This window comes from Ptychodera flava, chromosome 6 (genome assembly GCF_041260155.1).
Source record: "Ptychodera flava strain L36383 chromosome 6, AS_Pfla_20210202, whole genome shotgun sequence".
Classification (NCBI taxonomy): Eukaryota; Metazoa; Hemichordata; class Enteropneusta; family Ptychoderidae; genus Ptychodera; species Ptychodera flava.
The window spans coordinates 24,425,680-24,450,350 of NC_091933.1; the positions used below are offsets into that span (position 1 = coordinate 24,425,680).

The 24,671-nt window shown below is 39.2% G+C and overlaps 2 protein-coding genes across 2 annotated transcripts in view; both read left to right on the forward strand.

Moving 5' to 3' along the window:
- LOC139135269 (Y+L amino acid transporter 2-like) overlaps window positions 1-24,154 on the forward strand; it is a 69,630-nt gene extending 45,476 nt beyond the window's left edge. The window contains exons 8-10 of the mRNA XM_070702572.1: window positions 22,857-23,006; window positions 23,481-23,658; window positions 23,917-24,154. Coding sequence (XP_070558673.1) covers window positions 22,857-23,006; window positions 23,481-23,658; window positions 23,917-23,996 — 408 coding nt within the window. The 3' untranslated portion in view covers window positions 23,997-24,154. The remainder of the gene's footprint in view (window positions 1-22,856; window positions 23,007-23,480; window positions 23,659-23,916) is intronic.
- LOC139136000 (Y+L amino acid transporter 2-like) lies at window positions 227-22,682 on the forward strand. Its single transcript, XM_070703820.1, has 7 exons — window positions 227-908; window positions 15,784-15,909; window positions 16,388-16,481; window positions 17,079-17,123; window positions 20,743-20,866; window positions 21,498-21,601; window positions 22,502-22,682. Exons 1-7 carry the CDS (start codon window positions 368-370, stop codon window positions 22,680-22,682), a joined length of 1,215 nt encoding a protein of 404 aa, XP_070559921.1. The 5' UTR covers window positions 227-367.
- Window positions 24,155-24,671: the final 517 nt, after the last annotated feature.

The following is a 24,671-nucleotide window of genomic DNA, read 5'->3' on the forward strand; positions in this document are numbered from 1 at the left end:
CCCATTCTGTTCTCTTTTGTAAAGCCCTTTCACACTCACACTTTGATTAGTTAAAACAGGCCTACGGGTCCACACAGGTTAATTCTATGGTAATCATTGGATCAATAATTTCAACAGTCAAATCAAGGAAGTCACATGCAATATTGTCAACCAAATAATTACACTTGTTAAACATTAAAATGACCTGTTAGTTTTATTTAATGTTAGTCTTAACTGTACCATGCAACCAGTCTCATCGACACACACGCGATAGCCCATACTCGCCAGAACTACCGGAGCCAGGCCGTGTCTGCCGACGACAAATATATGTCATAGAGAAGACATTCAGTTAAATCATCGCAACTTTTAGCCGGTAAAAACACTAGCGATGACCGACAATCCGGCAATGACGATGGAGTCCGACTATGAGATCCGACAAAGATACAACCAGGGGGGTGGCGTCGAAAATTATACCGATGGTAGTGACGCAAAACCCTCAGACCAGACCAGTGACGAGGGGGTGGCGATGAAAAAGAGCATTAACTTAGTGACTGCTATTTCTGTCATAGTCGGATCAATTATTGGTTCGGGGATCTTCATCTCGCCTAAAGGTGTTTTAGAGTACAGTGGATCCGTCGGTACAGCTCTGATAGTATGGGCACTGTGCGGTTTGGCTGCATTTCTTGGTGGACTTTGTTATGCAGAGTTGGGATGCGCCATAACAAAGTCTGGAGGCGAGTACACCTACTTGAACGTGGCGTTCGGGCCTTTCCTTGCCTTCCTGATGCTCTGGATCAACTTTCTCATCGTGGCACCGGGCAACGTAGCGATTATATCACAGACCTTTGCGATATATGTGATCGTTCCGTTCTACGGAGATTGTTTACCGCCGGACTGGGCCGTAATTCTCATCTCAGAAGCGTGTATCAGTAAGTACATGTACAATATTGTCAGTAAAAAGGTTACAAAAATTATCTCCAACGCATTGCTGTCGGCGTAATTGGCATCATCATCCTGTCGGTCCTCAGAACAGGTACCAAAGATCAACTAATATGAAAAGTGTGCTGACCTCGAAAAACCCTCGGACCGTTTAAAACAGGAGGTGATTTTTATCCCCCGAACACTATTTCATATTTTCCAATACGACATGTTCATATCAATACAGTAAAAGCATACAGTATATTGAAATGAATGTGTATGTTATGGAAGCACGTGACACAACATTGTTTGCTGCAAAGTCACACGGGACGTATTGTCTACTGTCCGTAGAGACAGACTCAGCCCATATTCCCCGGAGAATTCAAATTTTATCAAATCTGAAATCTCAGATTTATTTCATTTCTGCTGGCTTTCTTAGTTCCATAATGATGGGAAAGGAAGAAGCGTATGGACGGAAAATCTTCGGCTTAAAAAAGGCTTATGAAAGAGTTTTGCGCACAGGATTTTATGAAAGACAACTTACGACATGCTTATAAAAATCAAATCATTTACATAATGTAAGTTCACACAATTACCAATGCTTACTTACTTTCGTTAGGACTATGCCATCCTCCACGGATTCTGTGATTATTTTTGTTATCATCATATTATTATCAATATCTTTTATACAGGTGCGTAACGTTATCTATCAATACGCAGATGATATTTTATCATCCGAAATAGGGGTCGCTCCGACAATTTACAGAGTTATGGGTTTATAAAAGGCAGCTGATCGCGAAAGATGGAACCATACCGTGATAAACTAAAGGATTTATACACTGCTTGATCTGTAGGTTAAATTATGACGATTCTGTCCGTTGTTATTTGTTCAATTGAGATCAATACAGTCGTAATTATTGGTAGTTCACGTCTTCTTAGAGAACGCACAATATATACTGGATTGGAAGACCACTGCCCATGTGTACGCACAAAGTAAAAGACTAACTTCAGGCTGCAATAATTAACAATGGTATAGGTAACATTTACTGTCACTTTCCTTGTGTTCCGACCAAGGCTTTTGAATACACTGCACCTCTCCCTTTAAATCATCGTTTCTTTCAGAGATTAGGAGATCTCTTCTGGCTCAGGTTGCTTCCACAGGCGCCCGTGGGCTGGGTAGTGAACTAGATCGATCGATTTTCCGCTCGATCTATCGATCCCGTAGTCAATCTGCCCACCACTGCAACCTAGCAGTGACGGGCAAATCGACAACGGGATCGATAGATAGAGCGGAAAATCGATCGATCTAACAGACTACCCAGCCCACAGGCGCCTGTGTTGCTTCACGCAGCTTTCCATCAACTTAAATAAAGCTTTTAAAGTTTTACACAGACTCATCATAAGTCAGCGTGTAACGGTTGCTTATGTTTTCGTCAGTGCATTTTGCACTCTTGGAAAACGTCGGACGTGTTGATGAATATTGTGTCCATGGTGATTTTTGTAATTACCATAGCACCATATTCACTAGTATTGAAATATTATGAGGAAAGCGTTTGAAAAATCAGATTCGTCTATGTGTGTTTGCTAACATCGGAGTCGCGATCTCTTGAGTGACTGTGCGCGCTGCATGTCGGAGGCGTTCCAACAAATCCCTAAACCTACCTGGTCAATATTTTAAGTTAATGTGAGTCGCCTTTCTTACATGTAAATAAACCTTTAAAGTATAACCTTTTTTATCATTTATCAAGTGAACTCCTTAACGCACTGTATTACGCCGTCTAACCGTAAAATTGTAGGAGGCTAACTTTTCTATCAGGTGATCATATACTTCACATGAGTTCATCATTGAATTTATTGAAAAAAAATCAAGGCAAAATACAAAGTAGGTCGTTATAGAACATTATTTTTGTAAAATTTTCCAGCAGCAAGACAAACACGTACACCCAGGACAGTTCATTGAGAACTGTACTGTGCCACGTGGTTCCGTGAAACAGTGCCTCCACCACAGAGGGGCATGAAGGCAGCGTGGTCTACAAACATGTGTTATTTGTAACATCGTCAAATTTTTACACATGAGCAAATAGATTTTCCGAAATGTTGTGATACAGTCCTTTGTGATTTAGGTCAAAATCGTCAACATGTAAACCAGAACGAAAGATCATGAACAAAATGTCAAAATGATATCACGACTTCAAAGTTACCGCTTCGTCAGATATTTGAAAACATCAAGCCCTGCGAAAGTCAAGACTAGGTTACCTTCTTGTGTCAGTCATAACATAGATATTCGATTCACGTGACTCCCGATACACACATGCCTCTCTGCGCATAGTTTATCATGCGTTACTTTTTAGGTCATAAGAGTGAGGTACATTTCGGATTCTGACGCGGTTTCGGATATTCTCACAATGAAACAGTCTATCTTTGTCGCACAATAACATGCAAATTTTATATGTTTGTTGACGAGGAAAGTGTTCAAATAACGACCGAAGCGTTACTTGGCCAAGTAACAGAAGTGTGGCCAGCTAGCTGGCAGATAAAGTCCAATTCAAATGTGATGTCCCCGACAAACTCCGCTTGGGTTTGTTAAGTCTTTGGTGCTGATTGACAGACTGTAGTTACAAATTGAACCGTGACCACGAGATGACGTATAATATACATTTCTATATATGATGTTCCCTTTAGACAACCATTCAAAATATGTGCCAACCCAAAATAAACAAATGATTGCACATTAAAGCGATAAGTTTTATCGTCTATATCCAAAGGAAAGTCACTTTTATTCCAATGCGATGTTTTAAGACACGTTTAGTACCACACCCTGTAATCCTGTCCACCGAAATTCATGCACACATCGTTCGACAACTGAAATCGCACTTTCTCTCGATTTTAAGCAAGCAAGCAAAGATGCCTTATTACTGGCCGAAAAGTTGGCCTTTGCCCAAGTAAAGCCACGTATATCGCAGTAAGGAAGTGGGTAGGGGCTTTCCTACCTCCCTGATGTAAAGCAAATTTGCTACAATGCCGCCTGGCTTTGCAAGGGGGCTTGATTTCATTGGAAGAAAGGCCAGCCTTTTCAGGATTTTTCAATAGCACTTTAACAATTTAGAAAGATCGTAGTGTCAATTCTTGTTATAGGTTTAAGCCAACACGCTCTTTGGCGGTGAACCACAAAGTTTTAACATGTAAAGAAATATAACAATACAGAAACATTCAGAGACCATAGAGTCGTGGTATTTATCCCATGATTGGTGTAACTTTGAATCGTAGTTGTCTGAGGTGTAACAATCCCTGCAATAACTTGGACAACGCTAACTCCTGGTAGCATGGCAACTTCACTTCAAAAGGGCTATCATTTCAGTAAGTTAATCAGAACATGTACGTGTGACCTCCAAATCATTAATATACGTCAACGAGCCATCGATGATAATACATAAGTATACCATCCTGACGACTTTCCGATCTTACCGAAAACTAAAACTTTCCAGGATTGTATAGAAGATTCTAACCTTTCACAGATGTCATCTGCGTGAACTTGGGCGACTCTTGCAAAGAGTTTATCAACGTCAAACGAAGCGAAAAACCTTAATTAATAAGCAATTATATAGAATAGTATACTTCCAATGTATACATTATCTGGGTCCAGTACATGGGCTATGTGGGCTATCTGCCCGGACGGGTTCAGTACATGTGTTGGAATATTGCCTTCATCTTCTTTTCAAAGGATGGAGTTTCTAATGTGAGCTTAGGGGCGCCAATGTGTTTTTCAACTGTATCATTTCATTTGTGTTTACGGAGAAGCACTGTTTACGGTACAGAGAAGATAAATAATTTCAATCATGGTTTTGTTCTGCTTACTTAACGAGTGTTTTTTGAATAAGAAATACCATTATCAATCATTGGCTGTGCTTTACACGAAATGACGATTTATGATGTAAAGTCAATTTACCTTCATACGCCTGGAAACTGGTAAATTTATAATATTTTTGTCCCAACATAGGCCACTTGAAACTCCCCGAATCAAATCACTCATCGATTAAAGCATCGTTGTTCAACTTGGCATATGAGAATCAAAATCCCAAATGTTTACCTATATTTGTCGTTCAAAGTGGCATTATTAGGCCAACCATATTTCGATGTTGAAATCAGAGAAAGACATGATAAATTATGTCTAAATTGCATTTGTCACAGATTTCAGACCCAAGGAAATGACGTTTACAAGCTAATTTTACATAAACTGCTGCGATTTTGTGAACGAATTCGCAAATTTAAATTGCGCGAGGTGCGCGATATATTTTGCGGCCAGGCATTTTTCAAGTTTGGAAAGAGAAAAACATTTGTGTGGACACGGCTTTAAATTGATATTTACGAGTGTTGACTACCAATATTGCGCATGAAGTAGTTGCTCATGTGCGACGTGTTCTGTCTTATGCGCGCAACAAGATCGAATATTGCAATATGATACATTCGGATATGCGATTTTCGATATTGGTTCGGACCCAACAATGTTATATTTTTAGCGATAATCCCGTCTCACTGAGACTGATACATTTTAGACAAAACATCCATCCGCGCCTATACTGTCGACGGTTTCCTCAATAGCTGGTGTCTACATGCAAAAAGCGCGCTCCTTCCTGCCCTTGTGATGCTTTCTGATAAAACTGCAAAGCTAGTATCTATGCTGAGCCGCTGTTAACTCAGCCTGAGGCTGATCTGAAAGTCTGGCACAAGGATAGCTATGGATCTAGAACGGCTGTCAGTCGATGATAGTTACATAAAGGCACTTCTTGATCACGGAAAAAGTGAAAAAAGAAAGTAAAAAAAGACATCGAGCTGTAGAGAACTGCAAATTAATTACGTCTTTATCAACCCCCATCAATTTTTTATTCTGAACAAGGAACGCATCTAGCCGAAAAGTAGTTACCCTGAAACTTTGTCCACTCTGGCAAACGCAACTCAATAAACAGCTCTATTGGGATGATGGGGGGGGGGGGCGGGGGAGTATGGTGACCATGTGCCGTCTGTTTCGGAAACAAAGCAGAGTAACTCGTTTGTAATTAAATATGCCTGACTGAAACTTTCATTTACTGAAAAACTTATTGTACTTGGGCCTCAGCCCAAGTACATTTGTTTTCATTCCGTGGAAAAAAACTCTGTAAGGTATAACCATTCTGGCTGAGACCAGGGAGGGCAAAATGTCTTGGCTTCATCTTTCTTGGCATAATAAATGGCGTAATGATGCTAACTTAAGGAAGTGCTGCTCTCAGCCAGTCATGAATAAGTGAGATGTGAATATAAATGCTTCTCTATCTGAGTTTTTGCCACAAAATCTTCTGAATATAATCAAAATATGCATCGAAATGCAACAATTAATGCACCCTCCGTTTCCTAAGCGATGGCACGACCCTTGCTACACCCACTGGACGAGCCAAAGTGGGAGGGGTAATTTCAGTTTGGTCGAACAGGAGGGCTCGAGACCAGAATTTAACATTTAAACTTGAAACATGTTTAATCACTGACAAGATGTGGACTAGTGTTAATCAAACTGAAAGTTTGAAAAGGAAAGGTTTTATATCCCGGACACAATGAAAAACATTACGACTGGAAACTGTACCCCCAGTTGAGAATAGTAATGCCCACAGCGATGGAGAACACTTATCCTTGAGCTGAGGAAAACCAGACCATCATTTCGAAATAGAGCTGCAGATTCGAGAAGCTCGTTCAAAATAGCTAGGTACACCCCATAAGGGGTGGTTTCGAGTTTTGAGGGCAAATTTCGCCTCCTTCATAGAGAAATCGTACGTTTGTTTTTCCAGGAGAACACACCATTTGACACAAAATTTGCATGTAAAGGGGTCGCCAGTAAGTACGCGGTCAAATCTGCATAAGAAACAATATGAAATGTTGGGTAAAGCCAGTCCAAAATAAACTGATTTGAACTTTTGTGTTTTGTAATTTATACCACTGCAGTAACATTACCTTTTTTTGACAACATCACACAATGTAATACGTTTTGAAACTGAATACTCCGACGTATTCTGTGTCTCCTTTGCTAAAAAATACGGTATGCCGATTACCATGTAAGGAGATGATGACGTCAAGACAGATTTGTAGTGCGTTTGGTCCTGGATGGTGCACGAAGTTTTGTCGAGGTAGCTTGTGTATTTGTTTTCCTAAATGGGAGAGATTAGGATCGATCTAAACGAAGGCCGAAGAATGTTATGATACTCTAAGCGAGCTGAACTCTAACGCGAATGGTTGGATAATTTGGAGGATGTCTTGAACCGGGGTCTAGAATGATCTCGTTCATTAAGATTATTTGGCGGTCAGTATTGAATTTCAACTGCGTCACAAGTTTGCGAAATGAGTATTCCGTCGAACGGTCAACGAACGATGTTTTAGAAATCTGGAGACATGGCACATCGCATTTTTATCTTAGTATTTATATTTTACAAAAGATTTAAGAAGCAATGATTTTGTCGAAAATTCTGAAAAAAATATAGGAAGATTTGATCGCGAACACATTTTCACTTGGGGTCAACTAGCCCTGCGTACGATGCTGTGTGTTCCGCTACAGCTAATCGCCCCGCTCACCACAGCCCTGCAAAGACCCGTACGTAGGGTCGGTGACTTCAAATCCATTTTGGGACTTCACGTAAAAAGCCAAATTACTGCCGAAATTCAGCGTTCTTGGGCCCAAGTCGTATCCCAGCCTACCTCAGCTACTCGATCGCTTCCAAAAATGACAGTCTTTTATTCACTTCTCGTAAATAACCGTCGATGTCGGCAACTCTCTCGCTAGCCCTGCGTACGATGCTGTGTGTTAGCTGTAGCACATAGCATCGTACGCAGGGCTAGGGGTCAACCGGATGCGCTATTTTGCGGGTTGCGGGCATGAAAAAATGTGTGTTTTTTGATATCATTTTCGCCCTTCTCACACTTCAGATTAGTTCAACCGCCGATAAAAGCACAATTTTCGAAATCGTTTTCAACGCCGTTTCAAATAATTTATTGTGGTGAACGCGATTATAGTCCTAGGAAACTTTTCAAAGTCACGCTGGATCAAATGCTTGAAGGGGGCATACCGGCATGGAGCACTATCATACTGCAGGTGCAAGTCATACGTTCATGATATTAGGAGATAATTATTTGAGAGCTGCAGAACACAAACTCATCCAAAAATATTCCTATTAGATCGATTCCTGAAAATAAGGCAACGCACCGGCGTGTTTTTCCGACTGAAATTCTCGCGAAAATGTTAGCAGAATGTCGTTCTTTGAGGTCGCGACCTCGCTTGAACCGAAACGGCAAAGTAAACTAAGTCCTTTGCTGTACGTCTTTTTCTTTTTAAAGATTTCATGAAAAATACACGGCATTTACAATACACATCACGTCTACGCTTTTTAAGTCAAATCTTTCCTTATGCATTGCATTTAACTAGGCATTGTTTAATTTTCTGTATGAGTTGCCCTGGAACCGAATTGTGAATAGATGCATTACAAAGAATTTACTTCCTATGGCCTGATACTAGAAATGTAACAATTTTCATTCCGCGATAAGTGGCGACATTTCCGAGGCGCGATTTTTTTTTTGTCAGTCTGGTATTACGTATATTTCTCACTCACATCCATGGCAAGAAAGAAAATTGATTCAGATCCCTAATTATTTGTAATGGCCAGGCAGCTCGGAATAAATAAATGGTCCTCGAAATCGCCGCTTTTAGTTTAGCAGATTTTGATTTTTTTCAGAAACATAACGTATTTTCACCCATTTGGTTTGGTCTGTTATGGCATCTTTAGTCCAAAAAATCAAGTTTACAGCATTGATGTTTTCAACAGCCTTCAAATATACAGTATTACGTTAAAATACACCATATAGTAGTGTTTCATTAATTTTAACCATCTTGACCTGATGGTGAAATATGGACTTCGCAGGAAAAGGGATACTGTACGATAGACCTGATCATCATTATTTATAATAGACACATTCTAAAGGTGTTATTTCTTATATACTAAATGCCATATTACATATATTAGAAATCTAGCCATAATTCTAAAACCCGCAGCCCGTAGCCCGCAACCCGCACTTTAGCAGATACCGGGGTCAACATGGGGTCGCAGCCATGTTGCCTCAAAACTTATTTCTGTCTGCACTCAAAACTCAAAAATGTCGGATATGAACCTGAAAAATCGATGCAATTTCGTCAAAATTCGGCGAAATTTCAGCCTATAGACAAAATTTCATCTAGGTAAGGTAAATTTACTGAAATTTGATCGACAAATAATCCTGAGCTTGAACGTGACAGCTCGCCTTCTCCGGGAAGTCAAGCATCCAGCTGCCCATACACAGTTGCCCATATGGCCAGGTTTATGAGATTGTTTTCAAGCGAGCGAGCCAATAGAGCTAGAGGTCTGATTTTTGGTATATAGGAATAACTTAGCAATACAATTATTTTGACAAAATGTCACGTGACCCCAATGACCTTTGACCTCAATAGATATTGTCCACAACTCAGTAACCACAAGTGCTACACCCTTCATATTTGGTATGATTGGACACCTTATGACACCACATATTGTACCTCATTAATTATGCACATATCTAATTCTGAGCAAGCCAATAGAGCTGGATGTCCGATTTTTGTATATAGGGATAACTATAGGGTAGAAATCTAAATATGCCCATCTAAATATTAGACATCTACCATCGAGAACAAAAGAAATTTGCTGTATTTGAATATTTAAGGAGTTTAAGCAATTTTCACTATAAATAAAGAACCCCTGCCTCAAACTCCACAAAAGTTGCTAGACATATTTTGCCGTTGTCATGCCATTGCTTCGTTTAATAACCAGTTAATCAAATGCCTAATTGACAGGAGGAAATTCAAGACCATATTTGAATAGTAGTATATATTGTCCTCAAAATTACTCTATCAAGGCCCAAGTACTCATTGCCTTCAGCAATACTGCCTTATTTTGTTTGGCATCATAGTCGTTCGACTTGTGACGCCAGGTCAAAGTCAACATTAAAACCGCAATTTTCTATTCCAGGTTCTCGCATTAGTGGAGTTCTCCTCCCAGTCAAACACTTGGCCAGTATGATGTTTGATTTCTATAACATTAATTACACAAACTGATCTCAACCTTTTGGCTCCTTTTGCTAATCCTGCAAGCAGAGTTTATACAAGGTTAGCGTTTGATTGACGGTCGGTTCAAATCGTCAGCGGTCATTGATTCCCCAACACCAACGCTCGAATTTCCTAAAAAAATCGTCTTCCAGTTAGAATTTGAATATAACCACATAGTTTGATCGGAAGCAGCTTCGCGCTGACTGCTTGGTAGTTTTCTACCCTGTTGCGGCCGGAAAAAACTAAAACTGGCATTTTCTGGAGCGTGTGCCCGCGTGTTGCGTATTTGGTATCCACTTACACAGTGAACGCAACCACGGCTTCGCGCCCTTTTAAAAGGAGGCTCCGCCTTTACAAATGAAACATTGACAAATGAATTGACTTCCTGTTCTACACCAAATTTTGATATTCGATTTATTCCTAGCATATTGCCAAGCGATGGTCTTTACACCATCTCACTTGTTTCGTGCGAACATTGCATATGTGCTGGATTTTGAGCTAATATGCGTTTCGTTCTCTAATATCATCATCAAATATAAGCTGGCCGCGTAATGCACGGCGTTACATGTAAAATCCGATGTTGGAAATGCCAACTCTAAAAACGACAATCACGGAAAGAAATATGACGATATTTCAGAATTCCTTCTTCGATTTTGACATTCAAATTCGGTTGGCCTGAAAATGCCACGGATTGTTCAAAGTGGCCTATATCTATTTTGTAGGAAAAATAAAAAAATCGATTTTCACAAAAGAAAGAAGGTGAAAACATCGTGTACTCCACAAACTTCAACATCAATCTACACAGTCAAGCAACATACCAACGGAGTATTGCGAAACTTAGAGGGTCCTATAAACTATTAGATGTTTTTCCGAAAATTTAATTCTTTCTTGTTTATGAAGCGAGTATTGTGTTCATAAGCCACCATCATTTTGCACCGTGGCATTTTACCACACTTCCAGCTAACTGTTTCGATGTAGTACTAGAATGGCCATAGTAAAGGAAGTAAGTGTTTCATTAATGAAAATAAGCGAGAAGTTCACTGGATTATAATCTCTTTACTGGTAGCGATTAGTGTCAAGTGATAATAGTCTATTGCTTCAAAGGGCTTCTCCAACTCACATGGCCATGCTTGGTCCAGACATAAGGGCAATTGTCTGCCATTTAAAAGATACATCGCGGCACTGTATAAGTACGCCACTTAGTTTGAGGTGACTTGTGTCCATGGCAAAGGTGTCGCCACCTTGATAAGTTATTAGCCAATCGATTGCATCAGACTCCATCAAAATATTGAGTTCCATCTGATTATATCGGATTGCGTCAGAAACGCTCAGAAACGAGGGAGCTGTCATTATTTACGGCCGGAGGGGTCGGAGGGGGATTCTAAATTTTTGGGAAATGTACTAAAGCGTTTAGTGCAGTAATGAAATGATAGAGAAATAGTAGACAAGAATGAAAAATACAATAGATTATAAATAGTACAATTTTATAAAAAACTACAATTTGATATGAATGTATACCAAGTATATTGACTATTAATTCTAAATGAGCAATTTTTCAGTGTGTCCTGATAAATTAAGCATGAGAAACATCTACTCTCTATTCTATAGGGAACTTGTGTAAAGAAAGCTAATTCTACAAAGTATACACAATTGGATTGCATCGATAACAACCCCATCCTTTATTGCGAGAAAAATATTCCGAAAATACCTGAGCAATAGAGATTTCTTGTATCTTTAAATCAAGTTTGTTTCTTTGTCTTGTTTATTTTCTCTGTCTTCTGTGACATAAGTTTTTACAATCTCTTGATAAACACAATTATTGCAAGAACAAAGTTCCATATGAATAAAATGCATAAAACGCATTCTATGCATAAAAGGATTATCTGATAAAGTATACTTTCTCCTATAAATAATGAATATATGACGTCATACTCTCAGCAGATACCATAAGTGCACGGAATCTAAGACAAAACTGAACTGTTGTGAATTAATACTTTATTATCACAGAAACATATATTTTATTTGATTTAAGTTCAATATTCATTTTGACATTTAACCATACTGTTCAGGCTTTCAGCAGAAGCCTGCAGCCGGAGAAATTGCACGGCTGGCGAGGTCATTTCTCCGGCTGTAAAATTTCAAAGTTGCAAAACAAATAATGGTTTAAGAAAAATACTGACTCTGACTGTTGGTCCGTTAATATCATTTACAGCAATGTAACATTTTGCAAATGACACAATAAAATTGTAAATTTGCCTTTCGTGCATATTCTTTGATCTGCAATCTCATGCGAACTTAGAACTGTTTTTACCATGTACAAAATGTATTGTCATTGTTTGCTGAATAATGTGACTTAAACACTGATCATGAAAAAAATGTAATAAAAATATCAATGTTCAGTGTCCTTTTCAAACAGTTTTATCTTGTGCAAAACAAATTTAAACACCTCAGACTGTACCATTGCACACATAAATTTTTCGATGCGAGAGGGACACCCATTAGGGATATCCTGCGTCATTCTCTTAAAGTTTTACTTATTAAAAACAAATTTAAACACCTCTCAGACTGTACCATTGCACACATAGATTTCTAAAATTTTCGATGCGAGAGGGACACCCATCTCTCGTGCTCACCCCTTAGGGATGTCCTACGTCATTCTCTAAAAGTTTTACTTATTAAAAAACAAATTGAAACACCTCTCAGATTGCACCAGATTGCACCATTGCACACATCAATTTCTCAATTTAAATTCTGATGCAATGTTATGGCAGTGAGAACGTATAACCACTGCCTAACGTAAATTAGGGCCCTGTTTTGGTAACGGGCCCACAGAGAAGAAAACATTGCAGAATATTAATGACATTTTAATGAATTTGACTTTGGACTAACCCATCCTGTCAGAAGATCAGTAACTGTTCCACCTTTTGATATAAAATATCTTCACAACGCGGGTGTACGTGCATACATAGCACAAGTACATAATTGCTGACTTTTGTATTTGTTTTGCGTTCTCCAGTTTAGTTATTTCATCAATTACAAAGACAATTTGTTTTTGTTTCTTCAAGTCAACAGTCAAAGCAGACCATGTGGACAATATTAATAAATTGACACATGAAATTGTCTTTTTTAAGTGGTTTTATTCTGTAATCCAACACACATACATGTCAAACCTTAATAGTATTTAAGTTTTGCAGCTCGATTAGTCAGCTAAAGACGAAAATTTATGTAATTTAACTCATTATGTCACAACACATTATTGATATAGTTCAAAACAGGTGTTCCTTATTAATTGTCTTGTTTACATCCTTATTAGTAGGCGTATACAAGAAACATTTTGTAATTAATTACCTAAGGGCAAAAATCAATTATGTGATCTAATCTTCATACATTAGAACGGGCGCACTAAGTCCACCAATTTGTCTTGTTATATGGATTGTTCATTATCAACTCTTGATGTTACATGTACAGTGGATCATGGTTTTGTTTTCTGTTGTTGCATCCGAAATTACTTTATGGTATGGTGGAATGCGCCCAAGGGGCAAATATTCGGACTCTCAAACTTTTACATAGCCTTTTTGGTCTACTGCTTGAGGGGGGCTCATTTTAAAGCTCACCGGGTGCGATGATAAAAGTTTTCACCGGCTCATTTTGTGAAGAAAAAAAAAACATTTCCCGCAGGGTTAAAAAAGGTATAACCATTCAATTGTTAATGTCAATCGTTGATATTACCATGTATATCGGGTAATTTGTTTCTCTAGCATCAAAGCTTGCACAGGAATCCCCAATTTCTATTCTTGAATTCGAATGGAAATGGTTTAAAGTTTCTTTACGAAAACTTTGACCGCAAGTTAAAGTCTTTAAAAGTCCGAGATGTGTGCTCTTTTAAGGGATTATGGCTAATAAAACACGCTCATGACATGTGAAAATCATAAGTTCCGTCCTCACGCCCTCCGAAGACAGAAGTTTGGAAGTGCGAAAATCCGTCGACGGAATTGTAAATTTTTCTTCCGCCAAACATGATAAATTGCTGAGATATTTTGAAGTTAAACTGCCGACAGGTTAGGTTTTATTATAAAAACAAGATCGCAAAACAAAATCGGAATTTTGATTGAGTTTACACACCTGCCATGGCGTAACCATAGTATTTCACTAGTGCTTAGTCGGTGCGAAACTGCGCACGCTATTCGAAGTAGAGCTGACGACTTCTGTCTGTCGTGCGCCACGGCCCGTAGATTTGACATCTCGTTTCGCACATAAGTAATGTACGAAAGTTGTCAGTTTTTAAAATTGCCAGACCTACATCCGATTCTTCTGAGACAAACATCCGCTTTTCTGTTGTGCTGATGCAATCATTGCTTGCTTTGAAAAGTATCTTCACGTGACTCAACTCGGTTGCTCCAACGATGATATCCCTGGCATTTATCTATCTTAATAAAAAGTGCATGGTGTCAAATTCCATCGACACCATTAACCTTTTTATCTAACTGTTATCCACTTTTCATATCACCATGGAAATAATTTTAAAAAATAACAGAACATTAACATGGAAAGGCACATACGATAATTCAGGACTGTGTAGTTTTCTCGATTGTCCAAGAAACCGAGAGCAGTTTCATTCCATTGATTATTCACGCAAGACAACAGCGCATCTTCGAAATTTGCACGTTCCAGCACGTTCATGTTTGGTGGCATTACGCAGTTTTACAACCGATAGTGTGCTAAGATGAGATAAGTGCGGGCGGGACTCTCGGAAGATCAGTTTGCAGGTTTCTTACATCTGTGGCGATTTCAAAAAATGCCAGCCAAGTGAAACTACCGATAAACTCCAATGAGCATCTGTTGCTATGTTTCACAGCGTTTTCTTTGTTTTACAAGAATCGAGTGTTAATTTCGAGAATATTGTTTTTATCTTCGTCGTTAATCATTACGAATAAATGCAATCGAGATGTCACAATCAATCATACGATAAATTCAATACAGTCGACGATTACCGGTATCTATTTCTTCACAAACGTACCAGTCACGACAAGAAGCTGGTTAAAATTCCAACTTTGGCGACATCGCACGTCTTCCCAAAGTTGCAGTACAGTTCACGACTTCAAGGGACCCAGCTTCTAACAGATAAGCATTGTTTACAAGTAATATGTCTGGTGTGGAAGATTATAGCTCGCAGTTAGCAAGATATGTCAGTTTGGGGCCAAAGAGAGTGTGAAACCACACTTTTTATTCATGACAAGAAATCAGGTTGCATTCGCCCTGGCAGATGTATGCACAGTTCGTTCAAGAAACATGCAAAATTTTGCTGTACTGATGTATTGAGCGAATATTGCATCAGAAAATTTGGTGATGGTCGCTCTATGGTAGCATAACCTATCACAGCTTATATGAAAAGCGGTAATGTCATAACTTGTGGTCCACTAACGTGTATTTCACATCTTAATACTCTAACTTGAAAACACTGACATTACACCAAATATTAGCTTCCTTAGGGCAAAATAGCAGAGAACGCCCTGACAAGTCAAATCCAGCTAAGGCTTATTATAAGTCTGTAGGCCCCTCACTTGGAAAATTGCATTTCAAACGGTAGCTAGCGTAAAAAATCAAGAAGATATAATGACTGACTCTTTGCATCGAACCGAAGTTAGCGCTACATTGCCATTTCTGCCGTTTTCACAGATATGCTGCAAAAAGTAGGGATTTTGTCATCTATCTATTGTCCTTTTACAGAAGTTTGAGTCCAAATTTTGTCTTTGTTTTTGCAGTTGTCATATTCTTCTACAACTGTGCTACAGTAGTTGGTGCTGCATGGGTGCAAATTGTGTGTACTATCGCCAAAGTGCTTGGTTTACTGATCATTATTATCGCTGGTATAGTCTTACTTATCCAAGGTGAGTGTCGTCCTCGTCTCCACCACTACCAGCCAATCATAACCACCACCACCACCACCACCTAGATCGTGTGACAAATAGCCTTAGATGACACCGATGCCATAGATTCTATTAACCTATCTCTAATAAATTTGGTCTCTGGCAACTTATTCGGCTATTTCATCCAAACGACCATAATTTCAGAAGTGATCTACAGACTTATTTCCTTGACTTGGATATCTTCAGAGTTGCTCAAAGTTTGATCCCGAAGTTACCTCTATACGCACGGTCCACCAGAAACAGCATTGGCTTATCACTTTTCTTGTCGTTGCCCAAGTCAACATTTTTTGAATGGCTAGACTATCAGCCTCTGTCGATTTGAAAATAAATCACGACAATTATCCCACACTTTGATCATGAATATCTATACGAAGTCGAAATTTTCACCACTAGTACACATAAAAAAACGTGTCCCTTTAAATTCGATATTTCCACACAGGTAACACGGAATACTTAACCTTCGACGGTCCTGGCACAAGCGTTTCACGGGTCTCAATTGCTTTCTACAACGGTCTCTTCGCCTATGCTGGATGGTAAGAGCAAACACTGTATAATGAGGTTGAACCAAAAAACTCAACAGACAGAATACTTTGACGGAAGTAGAAAGTAATGAATAAACGTTATCGGAAATACGGAAAAGTCTTTATTCCCTTGTCGTTTCATCTACGATTATTTTTTTTAATCGCGTTAAATGCAAACTGTCCTATCGAACACAATGGGAATATTGTCCGCACAAATCGGTGCTTGTAATCTGTGAAAACGGTACCAAATGTATTTTTTTGGGGGGGGGGGGGGGGAGAGCTATGTCTGTATAAACTCGAATACAAGCTAAGTGCATGAATAATGATGAGATTCTCACTTTCAAAGATATTTTCACAGTATCTCGAAACTAAGTAACAAAGTTGATAGCCCTAACCTGAATATAGGAGAAAATTTTAGCCGATTTTTAATTCATAATTTTGTGAGTCCCCGTTTTCTTCCCGATTCCTCCCATTTTCTATCCATCCAGATCGATCAGATGTGCACCACAGTTCGCCCGGGCCTTTTTCTCCCTTTTCTCCCCCAGGTGTTTAATTTCAGTCTGTCACTACTACTCATATCAGTAAAATGAATTATTTTGTTATTTTCAGGTCCTGTCTGAACGCTATTACGGAAGAAATGACAGATCCGAAAAGGTTAATTGTTTAGATTTGTATTCGAATTTAAGCGATTGTATTGCCAATCCTCCTGTTTCATTGTATGCGTTTGTGAAGATAACCACGATACGAATGGCCTTTTCATTGGTTCGACTAAATTACCGAACCAAAATGATTGTCGCCGATTCAGCAGTATCAGTACAGGAACTGTGGAGAAAGACTCAATTTAATGGTTTTCAATAAGGAAGTGTTTGGAGTCAATTTATGCGTCCAGTCAGTCCACGACTTATCAACCCTCTCAATGGCTGATGCAATCATTTTTTCGTATTTGCAATACGTATACGTAAGGTCAAGTGATGTTGAGAAGTTTTGAACCATAAGTAGGTGTGCTGAATTAGCCCTATTTTGTAAAACAAATAAAACCTCCGGTTCCTTTATGAAGAGACGGGCTAGTTGATGTTTAATTACTATCGATGAAATTTGGGTAAACAGTCTGGGGCGATGGACCTCGCACATTCCACGTACACAACCATAATTTGGTACGCGTAATGTGATGGTTAAGGGACTGGTCAGTTTCTTCAGCCTGGGGGGCCGGTGGATTCATGGGGGGGGGGGAGTGTCACCCTGTTTTTGACTTTGGTGATAGGGGGGTCACCATGTTTTTGAAATGCCCAATAGGGGGGTCAGTGTGTTTTTGAATTTTGACACAGGCTCATCATTGCCTAAAATGCTAGTGTCAGCCACAAATTTCATCATTCAGTTGTATTTTTCGGCGCGCCCTTCGGGCGCGTAACTTTAATAATCAGTCATATTTTTCAGCACGCCCAACTTTAACATATCAAGCATACATATATCAGAGATACCTGTATGTCTAATATTTTTCAGCGTGCTCTTCAAGCTCATTACTTTAATATATCAGACATTTTTCAGCACGCCCTTCAGGTGCATGACTTTAATATACAAGGCATATACATCAGAGATATCAGGATGTTTCATATTTTTCGGCGCGCCCTTTGGGCGCCATACTTTAATAAATCAGAGATATATGCCAGAGATATCTTGATGTTTGCTAAGTGAAAGTGTACCATTATGAAATCTGCAGTTCATATGAAAAGCATGACAAATTCCTGATACTTTTCTGTTCTCTCTATGAGAATTCAGTATGAGAAAGCAACATGCACTATTATTTCACAATATATATACACCCGTGGCCACTTTAGTGTTGATTAAGCCTGTCTGGTACAAGCAGAAATTCTGTTTGTATAAACGAAACAAAGTGGTGATCGGTGTAATGAATGTAAGGTTCACTATCGGCACCCCACTGTTAGGATTGAGATAACGTTCTACTAAAATGTCTCGCCTGCCCAATTCAAATCGGTCACAACACTGCACTGTAGTAGACACGCTGTAAGTCTGCACTCCGACAATGAACATCAATAACAACGGTCGCGAATATCATAGGGGCAAATCCTTCAGTGAGGACGTAGCAAGCTTGATTGTTCAAAATATAAGAGATTGTGGTGGCAATCCGGCACCTAGCGAGGTACCATGAGGAGCTTACAAAGAAACAACCAAGCGTTTTAAGATAAGCGTGGAGGGAGCCAGAAAAGTTTGGAAGAGATGTATATGTATCAGGACAAGTTCCCTTCAACCGGGATGAGAAAAGTGTTGTTCATGGTTACAGACATGAGAATACATGTACATGTAAAACGCTACCCCGACTGTACTTTACTCTTACCTTTTCTCTCGTACCAAGTGAAAGTGGAGTTTTATTCACGGTTTTTAGGAAAGAAACATGGCTTAGTGCAAGTGAATGTTTATTTCGAAAGTGTTGCATTCAAGACAGGCGATGTCTGTAATTTATTTTAATCGCTAACATTTTCAAAGTGGCATTTTCTCAATTCCCGCGTCTGAACAAAGTCTGAACACGACATTTGCGATACACGCTATAGTATCGTTGGTATTCATTCAATGCAATATTGAAATCGACACAAAATGTGTGATGTTCTCTTACACTGACTACATTTGAAACACATTACAACCATTTTCAGTAATAGAGCGCGAAGCCACTGCATTGAACTGCAATAAAACTGCTCACACTAATTAGTTTCAGCTGTAGCCAGCTGGCAAAGTCGACAACATTGTATGTCCCATGCAGACAGTTTGTCTGGGGAAGTTGAAATAAAAAAGATTTGTACATGGACCAGTGCATGGTAATGTTACATTGTATCTTAATCTTGAACACAGGGTGCCAATCGTAAACTCTCATTTACAACTCGAGCCTCAGACAGAGCTAGTTTTGCCTTTGTACAAGCAGACTTTTTGGTCTTTATCAAGTAGCCTTGTTCAACACCAAAGTGGCCACGGCTACAGCTGAAACTAATTAGTGTAAGCAGTTTTATTGCAGTTCACTGCAGTGGCTTCGCGCTCTATTACTGCAAATGGTTGTAATTTTAGCAGATACTGAGTACTGATAGGGCAAATGTTGTGGTCAACATCATTTGTATACAGTGTATTTTATGATCACTCCCTAATTTCAGGCTAATCGGCGTGTCCATGGGGTACTGATAGTAGGATCATTATCACCACTGATACAGGGTAAAGTAACCGTTTTATCACCCTTCTGCAGACAGAATTTCTGCTTGTACCAGACAGGCTTGATCAACACTAAAGTGGCCACGGGTGTATTTGATACAGTGACTTATTTTAGAGATAGAAACATGACAGGATATCTTTCCTTCTCATTGATGAAATTATTTTCCTTTGTGTCTCAGGCTTTCTGTAGAAAGATGCTTTTTTATGAACAAAATAACAGTTAAAAAGGCAGTTTTTGTCATTATTAGCTGTGCTTTTATGGTTTCAAAGGTCCTCTCAGACACTGTGCACATCAGATTTGGCTACAAAAGCTCTCTATGGCTCCTCGGGAGATTTAATTGGATGGTTGGCAAGTCTTAACACCCATCAAAGTTTTTGATTCACTGCTTTTTCCTCTTGATATTAATGATTGACATCCATTTCTGTACAACAGTTCAGGACATCTGGTTAAAGAGCATAGAAAGTGTGAAATACATTCACAGCTCATTCAAAATACAGCTCATTCAAAATGTACTGTATTCAAACTTTAAGATTGACACTTTGAAATTCCTATCTTACAACTGACATGTCAACAATTTCATTAAAACATAGAATGACTATTTAAAATATATGTAAAACGTAAAATATAATATATATATATATATATATATATATATATATATATATATATATATATATATATATATATATATATATATATATATGTCCACCTTTTGTTTTACCTATGTCGCGTGCGGGGGGGTCACCCTGTTTTCGAAATTTGGAATAGGGGGGTCACCCTGTTTTCAACATTTGGAATAGGGGGGTCAGCCACTTTTTGACGTCGGCAAAAAAAAATCCACCGCCCCCCCCCCCCAGGCCGAAGAAACTGACCAGTCCCTAAGTTGATCAAAAGGCGCATAGCCGGACAAAGTATTTATTCGCAGTTCCACAATAAAACTTTTTACCTAACAATTTTTAAGGCTGATAAAGGTTCAGGAGTTGAAACCCATTCGGCTAGGTTGTACAAAGGGTGTTCAGGACGATGCTTCTTGATGACCACGGTTCCTTCTTAACATTTCAGGGATTTTCCGATTTCCTTGTCCGGTTCCATGATAACCATCACAATCATCTACGTTCTCACTAACATCGCCTACTTCGCCGCCATGTCCCCTCAAGAAATGTTGGCGTCGCCTGCGGTGGCTGTGGTAAGTTTAGCAACCATGACAACAACGGGGAAAGACTAACAACGATTTCTGGTTTCGAGTCGACAGCACTCAGAACGAATAGGTCCACAGTAAAAACACCTGACCGTAATGTTGGTATTCTGAAGCACTGTGAAAGATTGATGATGTCTATGAACGTTCGACTTCGAAAAACTTATCCATCATTACCAACTTTCAATTAAGTGGTTAAAGTCAGACTTGACAGTCATGAGCCTATCTTGAGCTTAGGGTAGTACGTGCCTTGAAAGTGAAAGACGTGTTTGCTCAAACTTTCCTCAATGAAACTTCCAACCACCCTCTTCTAAAATTAAAATCAGGGGTCACCGTGCAAAGTTGGCAGTAGAGAAACAAATTACCTAATATTCATGATATTTGAAATTAAATGTGGCCGCCATTCCTACGTTAACTCTATGGAGAATATGAGACTATCAAAAAACTAAGACGGTGAAACTTTACTTATTCCAAGCGCTTCAAAATGAGCCATCATTATTGGCAACATATTTTGAAAATTTGAGGATCCTAATATCTGTTCCTGTGGCAAATTCTAGTATAGCAAGAAATGACAAAGTCAACATCTAAATTCTTCTAAATTCCGAACGCGCGTTTCTCACAGACTTATGGTGACAAAGTGCTTGGGAATTGGTCTTGGCTAATGCCCGTGGCAGTGGCACTGTCCACGTTTGGAGCTGCAAATGGTCAGTCGCTTGCTCTATCGAGGTGAGAATATGTTTTTCTCTCTATCTCTTATCACCATTAAGCTGATCACCTCCGATGACAGATAACAGTGCCAAGGGCTGTAGTCTTACACTAGGGGTCGCCTACATGTCCGTCCCCAGGGGGGGGTAAGTGTTTTGTTGTATTACTAATAAAGGTTTATTCTACCAACCTTTGGTGCCCCTGACAATCTTGCGTAAAGGTTTTTATCCCCATGCTGCATATATTATCTGAAGACTTTGATTGCCTAATGCGCTAAAGCAAGCAGGTGTAAGTTACTAATCTGTGGATGCTGTCACTGATTACAACTGGATCAACTTTGACAAAGTCAACAATGAACGCCGCCAGCAAGTTATTCGCATTAGGCAATCAAATTCTTCAGATAATAGACGCAACACAGTGACAAAACTTCGCGTAAGATTTTCAAAGGACAAATAGGGTGACACGACCAAGAAGAAAAAGAAATTGTTACAAAACCAGTGTTAATACAAGACCAAGACACCAAAGGTTTGAAGTATAAACCTATATTAGCTAAACAAACGTATTAAAATAAAATAAACCATAGCAAGAAGAACCTTGAGCTGAGATCAAGACACCCCTACCCCCACTTCTACCCCTTGGGACGGACTTTTGTGCAATCCCCTTAGAGCATTAGACCATGGGTTTTGTCATGAACGTGGAATAAATATTTTTTGCGTCATGAACAAGGAACTAGACAGGTATAGGATTCATAGGGTATAGTGGGGCCAAGATATTCCTGACAGGGACCCCTTGTATATCGCAAAGTACCATAACTTTGTCTTGATATGTAGCCACGCTCACATAACATAACTCATAGGTTTGCTTTTTCTTCAAATACACTAATTGTTATGTATAGATAAAGTTATCACTTTATTTCTACAGGCTGACATTTGTCGGAGCACGAGATGGTTTTTTCCCCCACTTATTAGGTATGGTCTACGTCAAGTTCTTAACACCGCTGCCAGCATTACTCACAATAGTTAGTTCAATATTTATATCTGATTTACAGCTCAATAATTATGACAACGAACAGAAGCTAGCAAAACAATCGACAAGCATGTAACTTGCCAAAAGAGAGCTATATTTTTCGTTTCAGAATACGAGGGCGTCATCAGTAAAGCTGGAATATTCTTGATACTGTGTTTATCAAAAGTAAATGGAAAGCTTGCATGGTACATTTCAGTTGGAGCATGACTCTCTCAATTTCTTAACATATGTCACGTATTTAAAATTTCAGGGCATCCTTACTGCACTTTATGGATTGTACCCGGATGTTGGTACCCTGATCAACTACACTAGTTTTACGTATTGGCTATTTGTCGCCTTGGTAACCACCGGATTGATCGTGATGCGCTGGACAAAAAAAGACTTGGAGCGCCCGTTTAAGGTACGTGACATGCACAGGAAGCGTTTCCGCTGTAAATACCATTGGTCCAAGTCACCGGAGAGGGAAACTCCAAAGAACTAAATGGCCAAGTCACCAGTACAGCGACAATGGCATGGTATTTCCAAAATTACTGAAGTCAGATCTTGTATGTTCGCTCAGTGTACTGGGTTAAAGAAAGCTGGCTGATAATTATTAGAATGCATGGTTTTCCAGGAATATCTTCTTTGAAATTCAGTGTTTCCATCATTTTATGTCACAAGTGGCTTGCAGTTCCATACATTCAGAAACAGTTTTCTTTGCAGAATAAACATTCCACCGAAGACTTACTGTAACTGTGTACACCATTAACAACCGAACCTCCGAGCAGATTTTGAATTGATAGACAAGTCCAATTATGATGTTGCGCACTTCGCCAGCACGTTACCTTTTTGTATTCTTTTTGCTTCATCATACATTTGCTTTTCTTTTTCTCAGTGTCCACTGTGGATAGCGATAATCTTCGCCATCTTCTGTTACTTCATCGTAATCGTTTCGATCTTCGCCGCCACCATCGAAGCCGTCATCGGTACCATTATAATCCTGACCGGCATACCCGTCTACTTCTACGCCGTAAAGTGGACTCCCAAACCCCCTAGGCTGGCGAAAGCGCTAGGTATCTATCACTTTTTTGCCAGTTTCATATTTCTCATATTAATTGTCTCAATGGCTTTTGATAAAAAATCTAGCTTTTAATAACCTGTTTTTGCTTTAACCTGCTTTGGAAATGTTAAGCCTTCAAAGTTTTGAATACCATTTTCGTCTTTGAAGTCAGAACTCAATATGCAGAACACATGCGCAGCTCCAAAAGTAACGCTGTATCTCTCTCTCTCTCTCTCTCTCTCTCTCTCTCTCTCTCTCTCTCTCTCTGCAGATGCGAGTCTCCATTTCTGTCAGAAGTTGATGCTGGTTATAATGCAAGAAAAGGAAACGTACGACGAGTCCAACTATTAGGGACACCCTTTCAAATTTAACCACTTTGTCTTCCGTCTGCCAATACCTGTCCTCAAATTATTACTCGGTAAAGACAACAATATGATTGAAATAACAAATTAGTACTCTTCAGCTTTATTAGCCATTAGCAACAACAGTAGCAGCAGCCGCAGCAACCAAACCACTGAGAGCGCTGTGCATGTAAAACCATGTGGTTTTTTTTTGGTAGCCAATACGCGTTCATCAGTTCATATATCGAAAACAAGAGCTGCGTCATCGGAGAGTACCTTAATCGCAATACTACAACTTGTGTAGTTCGTGTTTTAAGATGCTTAGAAATTATCATTGTACATTGATCCCGCTGCTTTATGTCGGCAGACGGGCGAGGTTAACTTAGGACATTTATAGTTCACAATTGCGATTATACAGAAATTAACGTGGCGACTTTGTAAACATAGATCTGTAAGCACAATAACGCCGTACTTTGACATGGTGAGACGAAAACATGTTTCTCTGACATCAGAATTGTTGTTCCAAAGCTACGTTTACGCCAGGCTTTCTTTTTGTTTCCTTAGTAAACTATTGTCGATTATCAGTAATAATATAGCTTTGTTTAGCAGGCACACTGAGATGAACGCCATTGCACCCAAACGTTTGTTTTCGTTTTCCCCTTTCAAACTGATATTTTCATTTACA